Source organism: Pipistrellus hanaki, assembly GCF_964339955.1.
Source record: "Pipistrellus hanaki genome assembly, chromosome: 1".
Taxonomy (NCBI): domain Eukaryota; kingdom Metazoa; phylum Chordata; class Mammalia; order Chiroptera; family Vespertilionidae; genus Pipistrellus; species Pipistrellus hanaki.
The window spans coordinates 79,616,763-79,644,176 of NC_140503.1; the positions used below are offsets into that span (position 1 = coordinate 79,616,763).

Here is a 27,414-nt window from a genome sequence, read left to right on the forward strand (position 1 = left end):
CACCAGTGACTGCATATACGAAACTCCAATTTCTGGGTGCTGCCATCATCGACCCAATACCCCTTTGGCTCAGTGCTGTGCAGTTAAATTTGGTCATTATATGAGGAAGGAAAAAAAATTAAAGGAGAGCCTGGTCTGGGCATATGCTGGGATTGCGGGCTCGATCCCCAGTGGGAGCATGCAGGAGGCAGCCCATCAATGATTCTCTCCCCTCCCTTCCTCTCTGGGGGAAAAAAAAAAAAAAAAAAAAGTATATTTTTTATACATTTAATAAATATATATACACACACACACACACACACACACACATACATATACACACACAATATATATATATTGGTGTGTGTGTGTATAACATATATATATATATATATATATATATATATATATATATATATATATATATATATCATACATATTAAAGGAGAATTACCAAGGTGAGGAGATATGGTGATATTTAAACCAGGCCCAAAAGGTGTGGAAACCGGCCAGATAGAACAAAGGAGGGAAGGGCATCCAGGTGAAAGAAACAGTAGGAAGTACACTCTCAAATTCCTCAAGACAATTAAGAAAACAGAGTACCCAAACCACTGCAAAGAATGCTCCAAAGAAAGGGCTCCTCTGAGAAAAAAGGCCAAGTTACAGAGAAGTGATACTATTTGCCCTGTAAAATGGATTTTCTGAAATCTGGGAGATTAACCAGCCATCTTATAAATAATTTCAAATACAAGAATAAAGAAAATTAGCTTTATTTATGTAAATTAGAAAAATTGATAGTGTTACAGTTTGTCAAATGTTTTCACTCTAAACAATTTAAAAGAGTATTTATATACAAACATAATAAAATAGAGTACATTACACTGCTTTTGCTTGATTCAAAGTGTTTTCTCAATTCTGAATATGCCCCATCACTTCAGTTTTCAATATTTAACAAGGAAATGCTTTCTTAAGACATACTGCTTGATTCACAGGGTAACACTGAAGTGGAAGGAGAGTTACTGATCACCAACAGTTAAAAAATATTTTTCAACCAAGATGACTTTATCATTAGATTTTTTTTCTATATTAAAATATGTTTCATGTTAAAAAACCATACTTGTATTCACTGATGATCTAAATTTACTGTATTAAATTTGACATTTATATAAACCCATAGTTGATCTAAATATAGATATGAGTCTATATTAAACTCATTGGTATGAATGTTTGCCACAAATGCAAATGAACAAAGTTGTTAGGAATAGAGGTAACAGAAAATCCACTTGAAACATTGAAGTGCAATGCCCTCTTTTATTTAAAATGAGTAAAATTTCTATTTTCTGAACCCAATACAAATAAAACCAAAAGATGACTGAAAACCCATGATATTTAGACATCAAATCTTAAGTCACACTATAGGGGTGTAATTAATTTGTACTATTATATATTGAATAATTCCAAATCAACCTTCCTAAGTTATTTTCCAATAATTTGTTGTTTGAGGAATCCAAGAAAGTTTAATATAATTGCTAATAAGGCAGGATTTTAATTTAAAATTGGGATATAACATAAATGCAGATAATTTATGATAGAATCCAACCTGTCATAATATTCAGTCTGTACGGGCTGTCAGAAGAAACCCATTTCATTCTTAAAGCAGTGGACTGTTTAGTAAGGTCAGTTCTTTAGCACTTTATTGAAATTCCTGGCAAGAATTCTGATAGAGCTGTGCAGCTTTATTTAATGAAAAACAAAACCCCACAAAAAATGTTGTTTTGTGACTTTGAAAAGTCAGTTAAATTAAAACCATCAACCAGACCTCCAAGTGTCTAAAATGTCACTTTTGTCCCCAAAGAGAAGTAAATAAAATAATCAAGTACTATATTAAGGTGCTTATTAATAAAAACAAGTAACATCAGAGGAAACTGGTCTTCAATTGGATGCTTGAATTCTTCCCAGGGTGGTTAGTATGTTTAGATGTTGCTGTCCCGACTTTGACACTTTCTTGATTGCCTCTTATAGCAGCCTCAAGGCGGGCTTTCAGGGCTGGAGAGGAAGCCATTACACTTTTAAACACTGATGAATATTGAGGCCCAATTTGCATGAGTTTTTGCAAAGCAAAGTCATGTAAATTTCTCATTATGGAAGTTGCTGATCCCAGAGCATTCTCATCCAAAAGGAAGGAAATGAGGATGGGTAGAAGACAAGCCACCAGCTGAGAGCCTGGAAAGTAAATAAATGAAGTAAGCCCTACATTCAGGAATATAAATGTGTATTACACAGAGTTGTAAACACACTTGATCTGGACACATTCTTTTCCACTTATGGGGAAAACAATTTTTCCTATCTCTTCTCCCAAATGAATACTACAATACTTGGGATTAAAATAACATTGCTTTTCAATAAATATGAAAATATAATATTAAGTGACTCTTACATTTTTAAATTTATTCATTTAACCAATATGTGAATGTTTTACACTTTCACATTAAATTTCTGATTTTGGACAGATTCTGACCTAATATGAACTTCATGCTGACACTTACGGTGTTGCTCTTCAGCAATGGTTACCAGTGCTTCCAAGACCTTTATACCTTCTTGAAAGATCTGAAGCTCAGTGGCGTCTTCAGGATATTTTTGGTCTATTTCCTGTAGTTTTTCCATGATAGAGGAGACTAAAGAGTAAATGTAAGGGTAGGAAACAGCTGGATTTGGATACTGAAAAATGGAAAGTAGGAGCTGGTAGGTCTTGATTTGTACCTAATCAAGTAAGAGAAAAAAATAGTATGAACTGTAAATAAGTTTACATTAAAAGTATATTTTAAAGTAAATTTTAAAAAGTTAATTTAAAAATTCCTAAAAAGGTATTTAAATTTATTTCTAATTTATCTTTTATTTTGATGTCCAAATAGTAACAGGTATTCAAACTTGCATGCTAACAGTGGCTGCGACACTTTGGACTGGGAACAGGCATGTGAATGCGTACACTAGGATATGAAAACTTGCCTTCCCTGTTGTATCCTTTATTCAATACATTGTAATGGTTAATTTTCTTCTTTTCTGTACTTCTATTCCTTTCCACCCCCAATATGCCCTTCTATAATCTCAGTAAAATTAAACTAAAACACATATACAGACTTGAAAAGTATTTTGGAGATTTCAGAAAATGTCTTAAAAAGATCACATATATTTAAAATTCAAATGTCATGGTCTTAAGGAACCATGTTTGGATCATATTATGGGTCATCACATATCAGAATCATCATTTTGAGAGTGCTGGCTAAAGCTCCTTCAAGGCTGTAGGCAACAAAAAGAACAGAAGAAAAGGAGATGACTGTACAACAATTACAGCAGGTGCTCAAATAATGTCATTTGTTGTAACATTGATGAAATACCTTAGGAACTTAACTCTTGTGTACTATTAACCTATGGTAAAATGAGTTTCTTTTTTCTTTTTTTTTTTTTTTTAAATATATTTTTATTGATTTCAGAGAAGAAAGGAGAGGGGGAGAGAGAGATAGAAACATAAATGATGAGAGAATCATTGATTGGCTGCCTCCTGTACGCCCCCCACTGGGATCAAGCCCGCAACCTGGGCATGTGCCTTAGGCTGGAATTGAACCTGGGACCTTTCAGTCTGCAGGCCTACACCCTATCCACTGAGCCAAACCAGCTAGGGCAAAACTGATATCTTTATACACCATTTTTCCTAAAGTCACAGAACCTATCAACGATGTTAAATGAGGACTTACTGCATATAATATCTTTATTCAATAAATTGTGATGGTCTTTGGATGATTAAATTTTTCTGAGAGAAAATCTGGTTTCTATACTTTAGGAGTCGAAATAATTGTGTCCTAGCTGGTTTGGCTCAGTGCAGTGGTCGGCAAACTGCGGCTCGCGAGCCACATGTGGCTCTTGGGCCCCTTGAGTGTGGCTCTTCCACAAAATACCATGGCCTGGGCGAGTCTATTTTGAAGAAGTGGCGTTAGAAGAAGTTCAAGTTTAAAAATTTGGCTCTCATAAGAAATTTCAATCGTTGCACTGTTGATATTTGGCTCTGTTGACTAATGAGTTTGCTGACCACTGGCTCAGTGAATAGAATGTCAGCCTGTGGATGCAAAGGTTCTGGGTTCGCTTCTGGTCAAGGGCACATGCCGGGTTGCAGGCTTCATCCTCAGTAGGAGGCGTGCCAGAAGCAGCCGATTAATGATTCTCTCTCATCATTGATGTTTCTCTCTCTCCCCCCGTCTCTCTACCTTCTTTCCTCTCTGAAATCAATAAAAATATATTTAAAAAATAAAATAAAAATATGTTAAAAAAAAATAGCTGTGATCATGTGCTACAAACTCATTTTTAGCACATAAAGGACTAGAGAATTAATTCAGCAAATGAAGGGACCATAGAGCAATGGGATCGACTTGTGAGTGCTGTTTTTTGAGTGGGTCCCCTTATTTCATGATCACATACTAAAGGCATGTATGTACTGGAGCCCTGGCTAAGTAGCTCAGTTGGTTAGAGCATTGTCCTGATGTGCCAGGTTGAAGATTTGATCTCTGGTCAAGGCACACAAGAAGCAACAACTGAATGCATAAATATGTGGAACAACAAATCGATGTTTCTCTCTTCTTCTCTCTAAAATCAATAATAAATAAATAAAGACATATGCTGAAGCCTTTCTTTTTTTCTACAAAAAGAAAATCCACTATAATAATTTACAATATATTTTACTAAATGCCCCTTGAAAAAAACATTAGAAATATGTCAATTTTAAGATGCCCCTATTTCAAATTTAGTTTTTTAAAAACATGCTTTTAGAGAGAGAGGAAGGGAAAAAGGCAGAGAGATAGAAATATCAATGAGAGAGAAATATCACTGAGTGGCTGCCTCTTGCATGCTCCTTATTGGGGATCAAGCCCACAACCCAGGCCCACACCCGGCATCGAGCTGGTGATCGCTTGGTTTGTGGGTCAATGCTCAAACACTGAGCTACATCGGCCAGGCAGTTTTTTGTTGATTTTTTTTTTTTTTAAATCTCCTTTATCATTTTCCAATTATGCTCTATCCCCAGGGCCAAATAATAAGATTATATTTATTTGGTATTTTCACCCCAAGAATATATCACCCCAAACCTAAAAATAAAAATTTTAGTCTGATACTTGTTAGAGTCAACAAAAATCAAAGAAAAGTTTTGCAAAAGCCTAAACACAAACATCTCTCTGCTAAAGACACTTACCATAGCATCTTTAATCTCAAGTGTAACTTTAAACTTCTCAATACAGCGCTTTTGAAGGCATGGGATGATAGTTACTTCTGGACTGGTAGACAAAATAAATACTGTGATAGCAGTAAGCAGACTGACTTCATCAAGTTCTTGGTGTGATCCATCTACTAAAGAGAAAATGATGTATGAGAAACAGATCCTAATATTGCTGTTATCTACTGTCCATGGGAAGCTATCTCTAGTTTGGTAGTAACAATTTCTTTTGTTCCAGCTATAGACAGTAAACACTGACTTTAAAACTGCTGGCAAATGTTTCAGGCTTTAAAATGTGCATTATAAGTACTCTAGAACCAAGAATCACCAAAGCAATGATAATCTTCACAGGGAAAGACATCAGTAAATACATATTCTTACTAGGAATATACATTTATTAGTTGTATGACCTGGGATATCTAACCCTGTCTTCAGCTTTCTTATCTGTAAAATGGGAATAAGCAAAGGACTTACATTTATAAGGTTAAATGAGTTAATCTATATAATGCATTAGAATAGTATATTGTATATAATACTAAATGTGTGTTATTCGTTTTATTATTATCTTCATTGTGGAGTAATACAGAAATGCTTGGACAATTGTCTTTTCTTTGTTAAGTTTAAAGTATTCATATATTGATAATACATGTGTCAAGTGAAAATCCGTTAGCACTTTGCTACATATACCATTTCTTAATAGTAGAGAAAAAACTTAAAAATTCCACTGTGGGAGGCTAAAAAGTATTAATTGTCCTTCTACCTTCTAATTTCTTCTAGCTGGGCTAATAACCAAATTAACAGAGACAGATTAACAGGAGAAAATAAAAGTTTAATGCATATGCATGGGGAATTCACGTTAAGCATGAAAATTCCAAATACAGAGGCAAAACTCGGTATATATATATATATATATATATGAATGAATGACATTTTGGACAAAGGAGAAAATGAGGAGATGGGATCTCAGATTTCAAAAGTGAGAATGAGCCATTTATAGGTAATTTGTTTATTAATAACCAACTTGAAAATCAATACCCTAAAAGGCAGAACTTTTGGTCCCCTTCACCACCAATCATTTAAAGGAATTTTCTATTAGATGTAATTCATTTTTCAAAGTCAAAATCTCATTAAATAATTTTAATGAACCCGCTGTGACAAATCAGTATTATTTGAAAAGGAGAGCCAAATTCAACTCATTAACTTGCATAAGAATGGATTGCTACACCCCCCTCTCCACCTTCCCCCTGGATTGCTACTTTTGAAAACGTCACAGAGTCCATTTACCCAAACCTAGGTGGTAGAGCCTTCTACACACCTGGGTTAGATGGAATAGCCTATTGCTCCTAGGCCCGTGGTTGGCAAACTACAGCTCGCGAGACACATGCGGCTCTTTGGCCCTTTGAGTGTGGCTCTTCCACAAAATACCAGGCCTGGGCGAGTCTACTTTGTAGAAGTGGCGTTAGAAGAAGTTTAAGTTTAAAAAATTTGGCTGTCAAAAGAAATTTCAATCGTTGTACTGTTGATATTTGGCTCTGTTGACTAATGAGTTTGCCGGCCACTGTTCTAGGCTACAAACCTGTACAACATGCTATGGTGCTGAATACTGTAAACAACTGTAGCACAACGGTAAATATTTATGTATATAAACTTAGAAAAAGTACAGACAAACTCTGTATAAAAGATAGTGTGTGTGTATGTGTGTGTCAGGGGGAGGATTCTTGAGGGAGACACCTTCAGAGGGAGAGATGTCAGGAGGAGGGAGGGAAGAAGAGAGGGAAGGAAGAGAAGGGGAGACAGGAAGAGCAGAGATCAAAGAGACCCAGAGAGATAACACTTGACAGGAGACACAATAAAAGGGAGAGGAATGGGGCTGGGAGGAAAGATAATGAGGAAACGGAGGAAAAGGAAGTGAGTTTGTAAGAGGAACAGGAATGGGAGCAAAGAGAGACAAAGATAAATGGAAAGAAGGGAAGTGAGTCTGTGAGTGCAGGGGCAGGCAGGGGTGTGTGTAGAGGCTGCCCCTTGCCCCGGCCCACTCCTCCTGATCCCTGGCCAACTTCTGGTTCCAGCCTCTGGTGATAGAATCCTGAGACAGTCTCCTCTCGTTTATTTAATTAAACCACCTAGAACTCAGTCAATTCAACATCATAGACTAGTCCAACCTTTTCTTATAATGTCACAAAAAAGTTTTTGCTTATAATCAATTATAATCTTACTAGAGGCCCAGTGCATGAAAATTCATGCACTGGTTGGGGGGGTCCCTCAGTCCTGCTTGCCCCCTCTCACAGTCCAGGAGCCCTCAGGGGTGGGAGGCGACCCGACAACCAGGGGAAAGTGATGCCCCATCACACCTCTGCTGCTGCCCTGCCAGCAGCCCAGCCTTGGCTGGCCCTGATTACCTGAGCCTTGGGCAGCCCTGGGTGGCTGGGCAGCCACCACCCGAGGCTTGTCTGCAACTCAGGCTGGCCCTAGGCACCTGAGGGGACTAGGGGACTCCGGAGGCAGGCATGCAGAGTGGCTGAACCCATCTGGGGGTGGGCCTGGCTGTGGGGACCAGGAGCTGTAGGGCTGAGGGGACTGGGCGCTGCCATCTTGTGGCTGTGGGTGCCACCCTATTTGAGGGTGTGGCAGTCAATGAGTGTATTCCCTCCTTCTTGGCTGTTGATACTGCCATCTTTGTGAGGGTATGACAGTCAATTAGCATATTCCCTCTTTATTAGATAAGATGGGACCACCACTGTATATGTGGTCTGCCAATGATGGAAATGTGGTTATGCAGTGCATGACTATATTACTATTCTTTTTTCTTCATTTTCTAATTACAGCCCCTTCTCTTTTATTTAGGATAAATGCAAGGTTCCCTTAGCATTAGCCTAAGGAGAGGCCCATGTGGTAAGGAAGTGTGGCCTCTTGCTAACAGCCAGAGGGAAAGTGAAGCCTCTTGCCAACAGCCTTGACTGAGTCAATGAATCATTTTGGAAGTGGATGCTCTAGTTGCAGTCCTGCCAACATCTTAACACAACCTTATGAGAGACCCTGAGCCAGAAATACCCAGCTATGCTGCTCTGGATTCCTGACCCATAACTATCAGATAATGTTTAAGCCAATAATTTGTTATGTAGCTAATGGTTTTCCTGTCATGATCAGCTGCTTCTTTAATTTCTCAGTAGCCAGCCCAAATCCTCAAGTTCCTAACCTCATTCCCTGATACACAGCAAAACACATCACTCTCAACATAAAAATTCAGACACAGTATTTCGGTCCTTTTCTTTTTTCCTTTGCTCTCATGGGTAGAGGTTAAGCCTTTAAAATTCAGTTAATGTTATTTCCTGCCTAGAAAGGGGCATGTTTCCCTCCTAAAACTTCCAATTTCAACCTCATCTCTATCTTCTTCTTTCTGTCAAGAGGAGCCTATACTTTGAACCTCCCCTTCCTTACCTCTTTTTTTGTACCTCAGCACTATTTTACACTGCTGACCACTTTTGTTTTCTTTTTGCTTGTGACCTCATTCTCTTCTGAATCTCTTCCCATCTTGCTCTGTAAATTCAAGTTGGGTGATTTCAACCATCCAAAAGGTTGCACGCACAACTGCCTAATACAGGTAGCCTAAAATCACCTCTAGGCCAGACTACTTTCTTGAACTCCAGACCTCTGTGTATTCTGTTCCACTTGATTATCCTACGGGCAATTCACACTTAACTTCAGTATATTCCCCTGAAAATGCTCGCCATGGTATTTCTGTTCATGGTACTGAGTGCTCTACTCACTCTACCCTTCAACTCCTACACCAAACTACCAGTAAATTCTGATAGCAGATGCTTAATATTTTAGTTTTCAGTATTCTATTCCTCTTTATCCTTATTGCTACTATCTCATTTCCAAAAACCTGCTCTCTTTTCTATACTGCTGCCAGAGTGATTCTTTAGAAATGCAGATCACTTTACTCTCCTTAAAACTCTTCAGTAATTCCACATGCATATTAAAAGCAATTCACCGAGATCATGCCAAATCTTCCATCCTTTGGCCCTAAATACCATCCAATGCGTATCTTTTTCTACTAATCATCATTCACCACCTTCTTACTCCTTCCCCCCAAACCCAATTCCCTCATTTCTTTATTTGCTATCCACAAATGTACTTACTTACATTAGGTCTCCGGATGTTTGATCAAAATTTTGTGCCTTGAATTCCTACCTATAATGTCCAAGTGGAGAACCTCTCTAATACTTTAATAAATGGATTCTTCTGAGAAGCCTCCTGTGGCAGATAGAGGTGTACCCCTTCGCGGGGAAAGGTGCTGCCCAGCTGCTCCTTCAGGGTTGGCCTTAGCTGCAGAGTTGCCCTGACTGCAATCACTTCCTTCCTGGGCAATCCACATCCGGGGATCAAGGCCAGGCCCTTTCTGCCCTAGGTGGGACACTCTAACGGCAATCACTAGAGCTCTCAGGTTCCCTGAGCTTTTGAGGGCCTGCACTGTAGTGTGACTTCTATTGCCCCAAATTGCTTTTCCTTATTCCTTTCACATATTTGGTTCCTTAATAAAACTCCTTTTCCCCAAACTCCATCCTAGAATGAGCTTCCAAAGAACACTATCTGTGACACTGCCTGATTTACTCAGAGCTGGTTACTCTAATTTTTTGCCAGTTAGTCTCTTTCTTTTCAGTGTACTAGAAATCCAGTGACTGTTAAGACATTACTGTCATCTTCAAGGAGAACTTATGTTATTCATCATACCCTACAGCAATTTATGGGTACTAGATTCCTAACTCTAGGTGCAAAGTAGGTGGTCAATAAATGCTGAATTCAACTGAAACCTTTTTACCATATGAAATAGAATATAGTGAACTGTGACACTTATACTCACTAGAATAAGAAAAGTGGAAATAATTTGTAATTTGTCTAAAGACTTTCTATAATCACTATACATATGTTGAAAATGAACATAATAACAAGAGCAAACAAGTGAACATAATAAGAGCAAACACATTTTAATGGACAGTGAACATAATACTAGCTATCATTTATTAATATATGCCAGGTAATAAGCGAGATGCTTTTCATATATTATGTTACGGCCTTAACATTTCCTGCAACTTAATATTCTTATTTTGTTAATGAGATATTTAAGGCTCAGAGAAGTTGGGTAACTTGGCTAGTTAGCTAGCTATTAAGTGCTGACTATATGAACTAGATTGGTCTTTTTCTTTTATATAGTTTTATTGACTTCACAAAGGGGAAGAAAGAGGGAAAAAGAGATAGAAACATCAATGAGAAAGGATCAGTGATCCATTGCCTCCTGCACATCCCTTATTGGGGACTGAGCCCACAATCTGGGCATGTGCCCTAACTGGGAATTGAACTGTGACCTCCTGGTTCAAAGGTCAACGCTCAACCACTGAGTCACACTGGCTGGGCTGATTGGTCTTATTTGTATTTATAATTCATAGCTTATGAACTTTTCAGTATACTATGCATGTAAGAAGTTCTGTCAGTTGGTCATGGATCATACTATATTTTGAAATTAACATAATACTATACTCGAAGTTTTCTCATGTCAACTTATGCAGGCTGCCACTCATTTACTTGTATTACAGGTTAAAGATACTAACATGAGAACATAGATGTTCTATCCTCTTACATTCTCTAACCACATTATGTAATAAATATGGTCTCTTTCAGGTGCGACTACCAAACATGATCAAGTCAATAGCTTCTCAAAAAATGGTCCGTCTTGATTTTTAAAACAGGAGCTTCCAAAAAACTTTAATTACCTGGATCCCAACAGTCCAGAATTGTTGTTAAAGCACTCCGGAGAAGGTCAGTCCAAGCAGTCTGGCTCTTCTCTGCTCTGGCCATGGGAGAAGATAGTATTCCTTTCAGAGCCTGCAGGGAAGCTGCAACTGTTGAAGATAACTGGCCCCCCGGCAATTTCACAGCAGTTTCTCTCAGGACCCCAATTGTGAGGTACAGCATTGTAGGGAGAATTGAGATGCTTCCTAGAAGACACATTAAAAAAAACAAAACAACACACTCTGTATTTCAGTCTATGTATATAGTTCCTAAAAAGAAATCATCAATGATAAGACAATGTCAGAGTTCTTGCTTTTAATATTATGTTTCATAAAGAACTATAACCTTTAAGGTAATTTAAACAACCTTTAGATTTTAAAGATTGAATCAACCTGGTTGGCATGGCTCAGCAGTTGAGCAGCAACCTATGAACCAGGAGGTCACGGTTTGATTTCCAGTCAGGGTACATGCCTGGGTTATGGGCTTGATCCCTCGTGTGGGGTGTGCAGGAAGCAGCCAACCAATGATTTTTGCTCATCATTGATGTTTCTATCTCTCTCTCCATCTCCCTTCCTTTCTAAAAATCAATAAAAATAAATTTTAAAAAAGGATTGGATTCTACTTTGGTTATAATTGAAAATGTTATTTAAATCATAGCTCAGTATCTTTTGCTATATTATATTTTTTTACTTGGCAGTTGGCAAATGTTGAATTTATTTTTATTTGTTTTTTTAGTGTGGTAAAATATACATAACAAAACTTACCACTTTAACCATTTTAAAGTGTACAATTTAGCAGCATCAAGTATATTCACAATGTTTTACAACCATTGGCACTGCCCATTTAACTTCATTTTAAACTTTTTTCAAGGAATTTGTAGCAATCCACTCAGTACAAAATATTAAAGTTTTAATGGCTACTAAAGGAGTAAAAAAGTCAGTTATGTTTAAAATGAAAGAGACTAAAGTTAAAATGGTCGATTTTCCCAGATGCTAATCAACAAAACTTGTATAGTGTATTTTTACCTCTTGTCCTCTGCTAGTCACTTTCTGCCACTCTTGATGTGGCAGAAAGGAAGTGTGTGAGAACAAGGAATATAGGTTTTAATTGAAATTTAAAGTCACTTTAAAAGTAAGATAGCACATAAATTGGTCAAGACACATTTAAGTAGAAATATGCTTACCAATTGAAAAATATTAAGTACTGAGTACCTATTATATGCTAGATTTCCTAGAAGATAAAAAATATTATTAGAAATAAGGTATATGTCTCTCTATATGTATATATTTATCTTATTTACATATAATAATCAATGACATATAAAGCTTCTATATGACACATAAAAACTTTGTCTCTACATATAGAACCAACACACACACATATATGTATATATAGGGAAGCTTCATAGATGAGGTAGGCCTGGAGTTGAACTTCAAAGGAATGCAAAATTTTAAGTAGAAGAGAAGGGATGGGATCATATAACACCATGGACAATAGATCAAGTAACACCATGGACAATAGCACAGAACAGGGATGAGCATAAAGCCTCGTGGGTTTAAAATTCTCCCAGAAGGAATGAAGAGGAGGCAGTGACTCAGCAGAGCCCTACAGAGAGCCTTAAAATGCTGAACTACAATAAAAGAATGGAGTTGATTCCAAACATAACTGGATATGATGAAAACTTCTGTCATCACTGAGGTAGGGGAAGTCCATTGGATATTGTATACAAAAAAAAAACAAAAAAAACCCAAGAGTGAATAACTGCCACTGACAGATTTAAAATATACTGTCAACCATAAAAAAAATGTGTGTGTGTGTATGTATATATATATATATATATATATATATATATATATATATATATATAGTATATATCTGCAGTACATGCAGTCTATTTACTTAAACCCTTTTAGTAAAACCAATTACTAGGATGTAATGTTCATCTTAGAGAATTAATAACATTACCCAAACCTTTAGGTCAAATTGTTTTAATGAGAAAAGGATTAGCAACCATTATCTCCTTTACCTATTACAACCATTTTTCTCCTTTCAGGTCCAGTAAAGCAACCACACACCACAGCATACCTTCAGGAGAACACACTGCGGGAAGTTCAGAGAGGATAACTAAGGCCGCTGAAACCAATCTACTTCCATCTTCTGACAGCATCTGTGGCTTTGTAGCTTTTATTCCTGGGCTACCTGTCAATTTAGGATTTAGTTCTGGGAGCTGTCTAACTAGAATGCATACACACACTTCCAGTGTTGCAAAAACCAAAGATTTCCCAGGCACAAGTCCTCCTGTGTCCTTTCCCTCTCCAAATTCTGGCAGGGTTTCCTTTTCAGCAGCCCCATCATCAACTAAAAGAAAGAAAGAAAAGGGTTGAATAAATGCTTCTTTATATATTTACTTTGCTCTGGTAGATGGCAATTTAGCTCACTTGTGTTGTAGGCAACACATTTAAATGACAAAAGTCTGGGGTATTAAATAAAAGTAGTTGTCTTTATTATGACTTCTTGGAATGAATCAAAAGAAATTCCTGGCAATCCTCCCAGCCTTAAAATATTTTCTGGTTGGCCCTGACCGAGTAGCTCAGTTGGTTAGAGCATTGTCTACAGATGCCAAGGTTATGGGTTCAATTCCTGATCAGGGCACATACAACAATTAACCAAAGAATGCACAAATAAGTGGAAGAGCAAATCAATGTTTCTCTCTCTCTAAAAAAAATTTCTCGTTAATATCATGCTCATAAGTATGTGAACCCGGCCGTGGCCAGGTAGTTCAGTTGGCTGGGTGTTGTCCCATACACTTAAGGTGGCGGGTTCGATTCCCAGTCAGGGCCCATGAGAGAGATTGAGAGAATATGTCTTTGTGTTTTAAATCCACTGTTATATTGGGTTTTGTTATATGTAGTCAAATGTAATATTGAATAATTAACTCACCAATATTGAATTAGACTTGTAAATAAGCCATTTAATCACTTTGAAAATTCTAAGTCATTAAAAAATGTTAGTTGTTCCTTCCATGTACATTATGAACTCTTACAGCTAGTGTAAGTACTCAATCAGAATACGAGATTTTTTTTTCGCTTCTAGGGCTTTGTTAAAATTCTCATTTTCTCAAGGAATAGTAGTTTAGTATGGACAACATCCAAACTAACATGTAAAGGTGAATGGGAGAACTTACAGCCATATCTAGAGATGTTTCCTTTGTGCTACACATAACAGATTATCAGAATGACATAGATACATAAGCAATACTTTAAAAAATAGTGATGCTATGTGATTAATTTGGCATTGTGGGTTAACATTCACCTTCTGCACTTCGTCTTTTCTCCTTCACATGTTCTTGTGCTGCACAGATAATCTGTCTTACCACTTCAAGTGAAGCCAACTGAATGGAAGGTGATTCTCGGGTCAAAATTACTCGATGCAGTACATTCAACAACTCGATACCCAAGGCCTATCACAGGAAACATTTAGGGGAGATTGTATTGGAAATACTTTCTTTAAAAAACCCCCACAAAAACCAGTGCTAAATAAATTCTATGACAAAATCGTAAAAAAAGAGATTTTAACCAATTGTTCACAAAAAATAAAGGTGTTAGTGTAATAAAGTTATATAACATCTGCTCCACTTTAAACCAACTCCAGATTGGTTTTTGTCCAATCTGTTGAAGATGGCACTATGACAAAAGGTCATTTGCACACAGGTCCTAAAGTGGGAAAACTGAAAGTTAACTTCCAAAACAGGATGAGAAATTTGGCTAAAAAAATACAAGGACTGCCATGTAGAATCCCAGATTTATATTAAGTTCTTTTTTTTTTTTTTTTTTTTTTTTTTAAATAACAGAGAATAATGGAAAAGCATGACATTAAAAGTGAATAACAAGCATAGAATGGGTATCTCTATAAAGAATAAAATACACTGGACAAATAACACTTCATTCCCACACCTTTCTTTTCTAGTATAATAGTTACTTAGTGGCTTTCTTTCATCTTTGAAAATAACAGAGTAAACCTATCATTATAGTACTTGTTTTAAGATGCAGAATAAATGAGCACAAAAAGTTTAAAATTTATTCAAATACAATCCAAGTCAGGTAGGAACCTGATTAATACCTTAAAATTAAAAAACAATAGTGTCAATAGGTAAATAATAGTCTGTATATAGAGAGGAAATCATACCATCCATGTTTTGTAACATCCAAGAGTCAGTGATAAGAATTTTACACACTGGTAATACCGGGTGCTGAGGGTGCCTGTGCAATGCAGAGTTGCTCTTGGGAAAGCAGGCAAAGGCAGCGCCATACTCTGTACAGTGATCCTTTTACCATGGTCACAACTGAGTCAGATATTAGCGCCTGACTCCACCTATAGGCTAGTCAGCAGTCTCTTAAAAAGACCCGGAGGGAGAACTCAGACAGGAATACTTTGTCATAGGCTACAGAGGGCCTGGAATGCAGCCAAATGAACCAAGCAGGGTCTCTCTTAAGGAAATGGAACATAAAATACAGATGTATGTGAGGAGCCGGGGTGCACTGAAGCAGAAAGAGGCAAAGAAGGAGCACCACCTGCAGCTAGTGGCTATTACACTGGACAATGAGTATCAGGTCCGTCCCATCACTGTAGAAGTCTGACGGAAGAGCTGCTATACAGAGTGGTTAGCTGGTGGCAGCAGAAAGAAGCGCAGCAGAGGCAAAGGCAGAGACAGAAAGCGGCAGTCAGAGGCATGATTGCTCCCAGGCCAGCACAGCTGCTGACGGCATTCCAGTTCTGAGGCCTAGCTGTGCAGCCGTTTAGTTTTCTTTTTACTTCTGTGTTCATTCTCTGTTTGCCGTAGTAACCCGAACATGGTTCTGTTCCTGTTCTTTGAAATCTACAGAAGCCTACCAAAAAACAACGAATCACCTGATCACTGCCAATTTTAGATCTGGGCCAAGGAACATCCAGAAGGGCCTGTAACGCATGTAAACAAGCAGTAATGCTTTCCATGGTTGCATCTGAGCGCAAGGAACACAGAAATTCCACACTGATTCCTGTAGAAAGCAGAAAAGACAAGACAGACTTTTTTTTTTTTTTTGAGAGTTATAGCTCATTAAGTTAAAAATTCAGTTTTAATTTTGGTAAAATATACAAATAAGCTTAGCAAAAGGGTAATGCAAACAAGCAACAATAAATTTAGGACTTGAAACAATTAAGTGATAAGGCAAGTCTTTTAATAGATTAAATGGTCCCAGATGTGACATGCAGAGTTTCATAACTTTATTCTGACTAAAATTTATTGAGTGATTACCAGGTATCACACTCTGCACTTTATACATATATTTTCATTTCATTCTCACAATACCTGAGGAAGTAAGTACTATTATTAGCACCTTTTCTGAGAGAACAAAATGAACACATAAGAGCTGAAGCAATATATTATAATCTATGCAAGGTCAGTTACAATGGGATACATTAAGAATGCAAACTGAGGTAGTTGAGCTGCATGGCTTATACTGATGGTAACTCTGCTGTCCTTCATTCTATAAAGTCCTTTTTTGCCCTAACCAGTTTGGCTCAGTGGGTAGAGCGTCGGCCTGTGGACTGAAGGGTCCCAGGTTCAATTCCGGTCAAAGGCATGTACCTTGGTTGTGGGCACATCCCCAGTAGGAGGTGTGCAGGAGGAAGCTGATCGAGGTTTCTCTCTCATCGATGTTTCTAACTCTCTATCCCTCTCCCTTCCTTTCTGTAAAAAATCAAAAGTCCCTTTTCAAAAAGCTCTCATGCCAAGACAAATGGAAACAAAATTTTAATATACCGATAATATAGGAAATTTAGTCATGTCTGGCCTTCGAAGGAATAGAATCTCTATGACCCCAAAAGCTTACTTAATTTAATAACCTTCAAAACCCTCACATTAAAAAATAAAAAAATCCACACACACAAAAAACCCCCCTCACATTTCATTTAATCAAAAACTTTATAGGTAATAAAAGTAGATAAAATATGAAAACCATTGATTCCATTTATTCTAGAAACTCACTGTACCTTTGAAAGATACATTACTTTAAAAATAAAGTTCCAGGAAAGAAAAAAAAAGGGGAGGGGGTTTAAACTTCATAAATGTAAAAAATCTCATTTATCTTTGACATTAAGTATTTGTTTGCCATTCTGTACCTTTGAGCATACTTTTCTAATACCTTGCAATTCTTGAGAATAGGGGGAAGGAATGACCCCTCAGTACAGCTGTAGATACCACATGGGTCTTCTAAAAAATCTGTGCAAAAACTAGACTTCTCTTGCAATTTTAAAGTCAGCTTATAATGGAATTCTAGACTTAACAATTAAATTTGCAATTTTATAAAATGTGTACAAGTTTACTCAGTTATATCACTAACATCTAATATACCCACAAAGAGCTACAGGCAGCGAGGCACAGTTCAAGAAAAACGCTGTAGGGTTGGAAGCTTGGAAGCACTTTTTACCCACCTAAAATAAGATGGAATCGATCAGAGTAAACATCCTCAGGGGACTTTGCTATGGCCCCAGAGGATGATCCCTGGCACATGGAAGTTGGTGTTACGGGCCTGGAGAGATTGGATGCTCCTTCATCTGGGTCAGCAACAACGAAGCCTGTGCTTGTAAGCCACAGTGCTGTAGCGTGGAGGATAAGCGCCCACGAATTGTTATAATGCAATTTTGCGTTTTCACTTGTCTCTGCTGTATAGAAAGCACCACCTACAAAAAAGGGGAAACAAACAGTTTCAGGAGGAATGATAAAGCTATGAAACACTACTTCACACCCATCAGATTGTTAAAAATTAAGTATAACATATAACGGTAGGGAGATATAGTGAAACAGAAACATCCTATGTTTCTTTTAATCTTTTTTTTTCATCTATCTGTTCTATTTTCCCAATACCATTTATTGAGTAGACCAAGCATGTAAACTCAAAGGCTAATACAGGCCAAATAAACAAGGTTTAAATTTATGTAGGACGCAAAAATAAACAAAACACACATACACACAAAAGCCTCAGTTTTCACAGAAATGTAGATTTTGAATAGTATATATAAAAAAAAGAACAAGAGCAATGATAAAATTAATGTTTTCTTCCTGACACTTGGCATCTCTTCTCTGCTTCTACCTTTCCTATTTCGGGGGAAATCTTGTTCACTGGATTATTTTCAAAACTGACCCAAGGTGAATGTCAGTTATTCTGGATCTGACAGGAGATTTATTTCCCTTCATAACTGTAAATAACTGCTCATACTGTTATATTGGCTGGGTCACAAAAATATTTGTTGTGGCCGAAGCCGGTTTGGCTCAGTGGTAGAGCGTTGGTCTGCGGACTGAAAGGTCCCAGGATCGATTCCAGTCAAGGGCATGTACCTTGGTTGCGGGCACATCTCCGGTAGGGGGTATGCAAGAGGCAGCTGGTCGATGTTTCTCTCTCATCGACGTTTCTAGCTCTCTCTCTCCCTTTCTCTCTGTTAAAAATCAATAAAATATATTAAAAAAAATATATTTGTTGTGGAACCATGAGTTTGACATACTTGAAGTAGATGGTCTTTACCCCGCTGTATGTTCTTGCCTTCTTTATCAAATATTAATGACCATACCCGCATGTGTATATTTCTGGTTTCTCTAGTCTGTTTCATTGATCTATATGCTTGTTTTTATGCCAGTACCATGCTGTTTGATTACTATGGCCTTGTAGTTTAGTTTGATATCAGGTAGTGTGTTTAAAAAAAAAGCTGGCATAAAAGCAGAAACATGTTGTTGTTTCATGTAACATAAATAGTTATAACCACTTTGGAGACCAATTTGCCAGTATCTTGGGAGTTGAGATGTGCATGCCTCATGACCTAGTCCCCTGGTTGGCAAACTCATTAAGTCAACAGAGCCAAATATCAACAGTACGATGATTGAAATTTTTTTTGAGAGCCAAATTTTTTAAACTTAAACTTCTTCTAATGCCCAGGTCGTGGTATTTTGTGGAAGAGCCACACTCAAGGGACCAAAGAGCCACATGTGGCTTGCGAGCTGCAGTTTGCTGACCACAGACCTAGTCAATCAACTTCAGTGTGTCTAACCTGAGGCAACTCTCACAGGCTCATTCTATGAATGAAAACTATTCTGGGAAAAATATTTCAGATAACCAAGTAAAGGAAAAGTGTTGAGAAGTTACACTCTAGGAGTTATGTGACATTTTACCCTCTTACCTTTGCTAGGAAGTTGGGAGGCAAATTCAGAAGGCAGGGTTAGGAGAGCAAAATCCTGCAGCGCAGCAAGCCAGAGCCTACTTAGAGTGCCCAGGTCTGTGTGGACCAAGTCAAGCAGTCCAGGTGATGAGTCTGACCCATCTCTAACACTCTCCTCTAGACAGGAGGTAGTCGTCAGAGGTTGTTTGTTGTTTTTATGTCTTTCTACAGCGATTATGTAGACCTGTTAAAGATTAATTTGTGAATAGGAAGAACTTGTGCCTGTTTAAAAGATGCTATAATATTTTATCTTGCTGAGGAGGCAGACTTACCTTTGAGTATACTGGACCTGAAATAGGTAGCAATACCAAAAGTTATACATGTGTAACCATATACTAGTATACAAAAATGGGGTAGAGAGATCCAATGAGAAACATCAGGGATAAAAATCTGTGGTAAACATGCTGCCACTCCATACTTTCACAACCATGATAGCTGTAACTAAATGATCTCAGCACTCTTTCTCATTAAGACTTATCATGGCCTTAAAATCCATCTCAACGTAAGATTTCAGATAGCCATCTCTGAACCACAGTAGACGGAAATTCTAAAAGTATTTTCTTTCAAAGTTATCACTAAATCACTACAAGAAGTTTTACATACATAAACTTAACACGGACTGTTTATAGGACTACTAGAGGCCCGATGCATGAAATTTGTGCAAGAGGAGGCCTTCCTTCCTCTGGCTGCCGGCACCAGCTTCCCTCTGGGACCCGGGACCTGGGTTTCCCTTCAATCCTGGCTTCATCTAGGATGTCCAGTCTAATTAGCATATTACCCTTTTATTATTATAGACTAGAAGCCTGGTGCACGAAAATTCATGCACTCGGGGGTGGGGTGGGGTGGGTCCCTCAGCCCGGTCTGCACCCTCTCACAATCCAGGACTCCTTGGGTAGGGTCCCTGGGCCTGGCCTGAGATCAGGGTCTATCAGGGCTTTCCTTCCCCGGGCTGCAGGCAGCTGGCCCCACCCCCGCCGCTGCCTCTGCTTGCCATTTGTGTGGCATTACTCCCCTCCCCTGCCCCCGGTGGCCTCCCTCTCCAGGCAATAGGCTGGGGTGCAATGGCTTGGCTGGCCTGGGCCTCCCTCTTTCTTTGTTTGGGGACAGAGCCAACCCGGCAGGGGCTGTCTGCCTACCTGGTCACCCCTTACCACACTGCCTGTCTGTCTGACTGCCCCTAACCACTTGCTTGGGGGCGGGGCCAGCCCAGAAAGGGGCTGTTTGTCTATTTGATCTCCCCTGCTTGCTTGCCTATCTGATCAACACTAACCACTGGTCTACCTATCTGATCACCCCTAAAAACTCTTCCTGCCTGCCTGATTGCTTCATCTGCTTGCTTGGGGGTGGGGCCAGCACTGACTTCTGGATGGTAAGCCTCTGGTCATTACTGGTTGTTACAACCCTGGGTTTTTATATATTAGGATATTATTATTCAACATAGTACACGAACTGACTATACTATTATACCTCTTTATCTACAGATCTAAGATCTAGTAATCTGAAAAAAATGTAAATTTCTGGAAAACTAATCTGGTGGCAAAACTGACTGAATTTATGTGAGGCTATTCATCCAACCTGGTGTGACATTCAAACATTTTATTACAGATATAGTAATGTGTTTGATTATAGATTCCATATTGCCCCACATTTCCCGATGAATACATGTAATATGTAATATATTACTTTTTGAAAACCCCCCAAATCTGAATTCCAATTATTATCTGGAGCCAAGGACTTCAGATAGCAGATTATGAATCTCCTTTATGCAGAATCTGTTGGTCAGTCATTATCTTTACTGAGGAGAGAATAGGAGGAGGTAATGGGCTTAAGCAAGAGAACAGAGATTCAAATTATTATAAAGAACACTATATAAGAGGAGAATTATCTGTGAAATAGGTTATGAAGACTAGAGCTAAAAGCATTTATTTATTTAAATCTTTATTGTTGAAAGTATTACATATGTCTCCATTCTCCCCCCCCCACCCCCCCCTTTGGCCCCTTCTAACCGCCCTCCCAAAACTTGCCCCACCTCAGGCCTTCACCACCCTACTGTCTGTGTCTATGGGTTATGTATAAATGCATACAAGTTCTTTGGTTGGTTTCTTCCCTCCCACCCACTCATCCTACCTTCCCTCTGAGATTCAACACTCTGTTCCATGTTAGAAGCATATACTACCTAATAAAAGATTGCAAATTGACTGCACCTTCGCTACACCCAAGCCACACCCTCCAACCAATCAGGAGAATATGCAAATTAACCCAACAAAGATGGCGGGTTAATTTGCATATCAAGACAGCATAGAAAGAAGCCAAACTCTAGCAGAAGGGAGTGAAGCTGCGGAGAAGCAATCAGGGCAGGGAAGAAGGAAGGAAAGCAGGTAAGGTGGAGAGAAGGAAGAGAAGCAGGCGGGGTGGGGGAGAGTGCAGCAGGAAGCCCTATTGCAGGAATTTTCCAACTGGCTACTAGTATTTAAATGTTTAACCTTTAAAAGAAGGCATTTAAATTCCCGTAATGGGGTCTGCACGCAGGAGCTTCTTTGGGCATTTAAATTCAGCTCTGCAGGCATTTACTTTTTTGCCTCTATCTTATCTATTTTTAAGTTATTTATGAAAAGTAAAAACATTTATAAAGAAAATGTATTGTTTATTATTAAAGTTATCTTTTAACTGGGAACTAAAATTCCCTTTCATCCGATAAAGGCTAAATATCTGCTTAAACATTTCCACTTAAAAGCACAAAGAGCTGGTTGTTAAAGAGAGATCCAGCTTATTAAATATAGGCAGAATTACTTCTTTAAAAACATATGTTTTTAATGATTTCAGAAAGGAAGGGAGAGATAGAAACATTCACATGAGAATCATTGGTAGGCTGCCTCCTGCATGATAGAGCCCCAAACCTGGGCAAGTGCCCTGACTGGGAATCAAACTAACCTCCTGGTTCACAGGTTGACACGCAACTACTGAGCTACTCCAGCCGGACCAGAGCTACTTTATTTAAAAAAAAATATTTTTATTGATTTCAGAGAGGAAAGGAGAGCGAGAGAGAGAGAGATAGAAACATCAATGATGAGAATCATTAATCGGCTGCCTTCCGCATGCCCCATACTGGGGATTGAGACTGCAACCCGGGCATGTGCCCTTGACCAGAATCAAACCCGGGACCTTTCAGTTTGTAGGTGAAGCTCTATCCACTGAGCCAAACCAGCTAAGGCCAGAACTACTTCTTAATCAAGATTTATCAATCCTAGCACTGGCCAGGTTGCTCAGTTGGTTAAAGCATCCTCTTGAAATGTCAAGGTTGCAGGTCTGATTCCTGGTTAGGGCATATACAAGAATTAACCAATGAATTAATAAATAAGTGGATCAATAAATTGATGTTTCTCTCTGTCTAAAAAAACTCTTGCTTTCATTAATTATAAAAAGATTTGTTAAAACTAAATAATGAAAAAAATTCTATAATCTTCACATTTTAATTAGTTATATTAGCTATGCTGGAGAAAACTCCTTTCATATTGATTAATTCTTTCAGTTGTAATGTAAAACTATACACATTCATTAAAATGATATATGAACCCAGACTGGCCAAGTTTGGTAACTGCTAAAGCTGGTTGATGGGTATAAGTAGGTTCATTACACTATTATAACCACTTTCATATCTGCTTAAACATTTCCATAGTAAATTTAAAAAAATAGAGTTTTCTTCCTGATTAGAAAAGTTAAACATTTTTTTGTATAAGATTTCTTAATCTTAGAAAAAGAAATTACTTATTATTTAATATTCAAAAGTCATCTATAAGAAAGCATACAAAATTAAAGTATGTGTTATAGAATTAACAGAACATACAAGCAAACCCACATTTCTAGTAGTTCAGATTTGAATAAAAATTAATTTTCACTGGCTATAATAAAGTCTATCTGGTTCAAGACTGACTGTCCCTGCTGACAGCAGCAGATAACAGACAATGAACACTTTAGAATGTTTGGCCAAAATATCAATTAACATACAATAAATTATATGTTGAAAGCATTTGTTAACTTTAAAAAAGGACTTATTTGTGTTTTAAAAAGTTAACTTCAATTTATGGCCTAAGCTGTTTATTAACAACTTCCAAAATTCCCATTATAAGTTAAGAAGTACTAACCTCTGCCCAGGCTTTCAGCACAGCTAAGATCTCCATGGTAGAAGCACTTTCATTATATAAGTGACTTAGAGCTTCTTTTCCAGCCTGTATTTTTGTTAATGATGAGACAAGCAAATGATGAACTCTTCGGAGATCATTAAGGTCACTTACAACTCCACTTGCTATCCAGGCACTGCAAACCTGGTTTTTAAGAAAATAAGAAGTTACATTTGAAAATTATAAATATGTTCCTGTAAGTTCAACAGACCTCACACAAATCTTAGGAATCTAGTCAATGAAATCACTTTGCTATCAAAAATCCAATGAGAAGCTACTTATTATGATCCTCAAAAGCCAGCATTTCAAAAGGAAATGAGGTCTAAGGTTGAAGCAAGGACACCAGTACTAATCAGTACATAAAATCAAAGAGATTCAGAAAGTACCACTTTCATAAATGTTTGAATTAACATTTAAATTAAATCTTCAGCCCGAGCTGGTTTGGCTCAGTGGATAGAGTGTCGACCTGTGGACTGGGGGTCCCAGATTCGATTCCAGCCAAGAGCACATGCCCGGGGTTGCCAGCTCGATCCCCAGTTGGGGGCGTGCAGAGGCAGCCAATCAATGAGTCTCTTTCATCATTGATATTTCTCTCTCTCTCTCCTCTCTCCCTTCCTCTCTGAAATCAATAAAACTATATTAAAAAAATAAATTAAATCTTTAGTCCTGATTATTTCATCTTATTATTTTAAAATTTGAGATTGTGCCTGGAGTGGCTCAGTGGTTGAGCACTGACCTATGAACCAGGAGGTCACAATTTGATTCCTGCTCAGGTCACTTGCAGCTCAGTCCCCAGTGGGGGGCATTCAGGAGACAGCCAATCAATGATTATCCCTAATCATTGGTATTTCTGTCTCTCCCTCTCCCTTCCTCTCTGAAATCAATAAAAATATATATTTAAAAAAAACACAACACACTGAATTGTGTGGTTACTTAATGTAACTTTCTTAAAAGATAAAGCATCTAACACTAAAAACCCAAAGAAGATTTTGATTTTTTTTTGGAAATAAGGTATTAAAAATTTCTTTAAAAAATTTAAAATATAAACATAATTAATAATTTTCTAATGCAAAAAATGTACTCAGTTATCAGGGATGTTTATGGTTTTCTAACGTGTCATGGTATTTAATTTCTTCGAGAGAAAATTTTACCTTTTCCATCTATTTAATCACTTCCTGCCCCATTTCACAAAATCTCAAGTGACTTACAGCAGAAACATATATACTAAAGTGATTGAAAAATTAAAAACTCAGTACAGCCCTGACCTTAGTTGGCTGAGTGTCGTCTGTGCACCGAAAGGTTGCCAGTTTGATTCGGGCCAGGGCACATGCCTAGGTTATGGGCTCAATCCCCAGTAAGGGATGTGCAGGAGGCAGCCAATCAAATATTTCTCTTTCTCATGGATGTTTCTCTCTCTCTCTCCCTTCCACCCTCTCTCAAATCAATAAAAAACAAACAAACAAAAAAACAAACAAAACAAACGCTCTGGTTTGAAAAAAAAGAGGCTCAGTACAACATTGAAACAATTCAGGCACTCAAACGCTTCCTAAATACAACTGAATAAAATAAAGTTGAAAGACCTGACTAAAAACCAATCTTTTATTATGTTTATAATTAACTCAATTCAAGATAGTTCTGCTTTTAATAATTTTAGGTCATGCAGGGCTGGATTTTGAGTGTTTGACAGCCACTCCAAGAAAAATACCTGTTTAGAATGGTATATTATACAGGACTTTGATATGTAAAAGAGCATTCAATCTCATTTGAAATGCAAATCTAAATTAGTATATTGATATACTCTTTTTACTCTATCACATACACAAAAATCTAAATGTTTGACATCTCACAAAATTGCTCAGACAATAATGTTTGCATACATTACTGTTAGGAGATGAAATTGGTAAACCCCTATAATATACTCTTTAACTCTGCAATTCAATTTTGGAGTTTATTTTACAGATAAGATTGCACCAAGTCAAAATGACCTATGCTGAAGGCCATTCACCCTAGCACTATTTGAAATAGCAAACCATTACAAAACCCACTTATTTGTCACCCATAAATTATGACTTATTTATATACTGGATTACCATGCAATTACACAAAGAGAGAGGAAGTTCTCTAAATTTTAAAAAGTAAAGGAGCTGAAACAGGTTTGGCTCAGTGGTAGAGTGTCGGTCTGTGGACTGAAAAGTCCCGGGTTCGATTCCGGTCAAGGGCATGTACATTGGTTGCAGGCACATCCCCGGTGGGGGGGTGTGCAAGAGGTAGCTGGTCGATGTGTCTCTCTCATTCATGTTTCTAGCTCTCTATCCCTCTCCCTTCCTCTCTGTAAAAAAATCAATAAAATATACTTTAAAAAGTAAAGGAGAAGGAACAGCTGAGATTAACAGAAAACTATATAGAACCCTGGTATCAAATAATAGCTAGAGAATTGCTTCCAAAGAGAGGGTTTTATTTGTTAAGCTTTGTCATTTTAGGCATTTACCTGACATGCTTTGGCAGTGACATCAGGTGCTGTCTCTGAAGTGAAGGCTGGTCTAAGTGCTGCTCCTACCTGGCAAGAAATTATATGACATATAAGGACAGTAAGTAAGACAGCACAAGCATCCTCTTTTTAATGTTATTAAAGTTATTTGTTTATAGCAGGTATTATGGAGAACATTGTTGTTTTTCTACCCAGTATATTGTCCTTTGCTTTTACCTCATAGCATTCCAATTTTCCTTTCTGGAACCTTCTCTCTCCCCAAATCTTAGCCCATGTTGTGCTATGGAGCTAACAGCACTGCCTGGCTCCAGAGACCTATACTGGGACAATGGAAGTTCCCCTTAAGACTTGCTGGGAGTACTGGGAAAGCATAATCGCTATAAGATTCTGGTTGCTTCTTAGAGAACCATCTTGATAGAACTTGGAGAGAGCAAATTTGAGAACAAAGCCAGTGTGGAACCAAGCAGAGCCAAATACAATTTCTGAAAAACAATTTTCCTTTTCTGCTGAGTTGTATTGATTCTATCATTTGCAGTTTCAAGAGGACTACAAACACAACAGTGGTCCCCTTAATTAGGTTGAATTATAATATTTTATATTAATACGATAGTTCTATGTACTGTCACTCCCTTCCTTTTGAGTTTTCCTCAAGCGTACATTGGCGTCACCAGCTGGGAAGACATGATGAGAGATTGCTAACTAACTGGTGAACTGCTCTGGTCTTCCTAACTGCTAGCTGTCAGGAACTGTCTCTGGCCCTAGGTGGTGTGGCTCAGTTGGTTGAGTGTCCTCCTGTACATTAAAGAGTCTCGGGTTCAATTCCCAGTCAGGGCATCTACCCTGGTTGTGGGCTTGATCTCTGGTTGGGGTGCGTGTCAGGGTATGTGTGGAAGGTAGGTGACCGATGTTTCTTTCTTTCTCTAAAATCAATAAAAGTATATAGGGGAAAAAAGAAAAAGAAGCTGCCTCTGAATCATAATGAGAGGTACTCTGGGATAAATGCTGCAGGATTATGTGTGATGTAACATGATGATTCTGTTATCTTACTGGTTCTTCCAAATGGCTCAATGCATCAAACACCAGTTAAAAAGTTTATAGTACTAGAACCCTGAGCTCTTTTCTAAGTCCAGAAAAACAATGAAGGTGGTTCTATCTACTTTAGGAACAATGATTTGCAAATAGAACATGCATATAGCCCAAACAAAATGTTTAGTAATGATTTAGTGTTATTTTAAGCTTATTCAGATATTTTGTAAAAAATTTAATTACTAAAGTTCTTTATTTCCCAATATTACCATGAAGATGTTAATTATTAAAATTAATCTTTAATAAAAGACTTTTTTAAGTACTATTTTGCTTTTACATGAAGACTTCTTCTTCAAACATATGCATTTTCTAAATACTAATTATAATGGTGATATATAAGCAGAGATATACACTTATTTATGTATTAAAAGGTGACATGACAACTAGTT

The 27,414-nt window shown here is 37.8% G+C and overlaps 1 protein-coding gene across 7 annotated transcripts in view; it reads right to left on the reverse strand.

Moving 5' to 3' along the window:
• Positions 1–733: 733 nt before the first annotated feature.
• The window catches only part of HEATR5A (HEAT repeat containing 5A), a 107,149-nt gene continuing 80,468 nt past the window's right edge, over positions 734–27,414 (reverse strand). For 6 of the 7 annotated variants that reach the window (XM_084874390.1, XM_084874387.1, XM_084874389.1 and 3 more), the window contains 11 exons: positions 25,940–26,008; positions 23,416–23,595; positions 19,235–19,457; positions 17,498–17,746; positions 15,935–16,062; positions 14,339–14,486; positions 13,112–13,384; positions 11,008–11,232; positions 5,216–5,370; positions 2,526–2,739; positions 734–2,202 (listed from right to left, as the gene is read on the reverse strand). In XM_084874390.1, coding sequence (XP_084730516.1) covers positions 1,895–2,202; positions 2,526–2,739; positions 5,216–5,370; positions 11,008–11,232; positions 13,112–13,384; positions 14,339–14,486; positions 15,935–16,062; positions 17,498–17,746; positions 19,235–19,457; positions 23,416–23,595; positions 25,940–26,008 — 2,172 coding nt within the window. In that variant the 3' untranslated portion in view covers positions 734–1,894. The remainder of the gene's footprint in view (positions 2,203–2,525; positions 2,740–5,215; positions 5,371–11,007; positions 11,233–13,111; positions 13,385–14,338; positions 14,487–15,934; positions 16,063–17,497; positions 17,747–19,234; positions 19,458–23,415; positions 23,596–25,939; positions 26,009–27,414) is intronic. The other variant, XM_084874388.1, reaches the window with a different exon arrangement.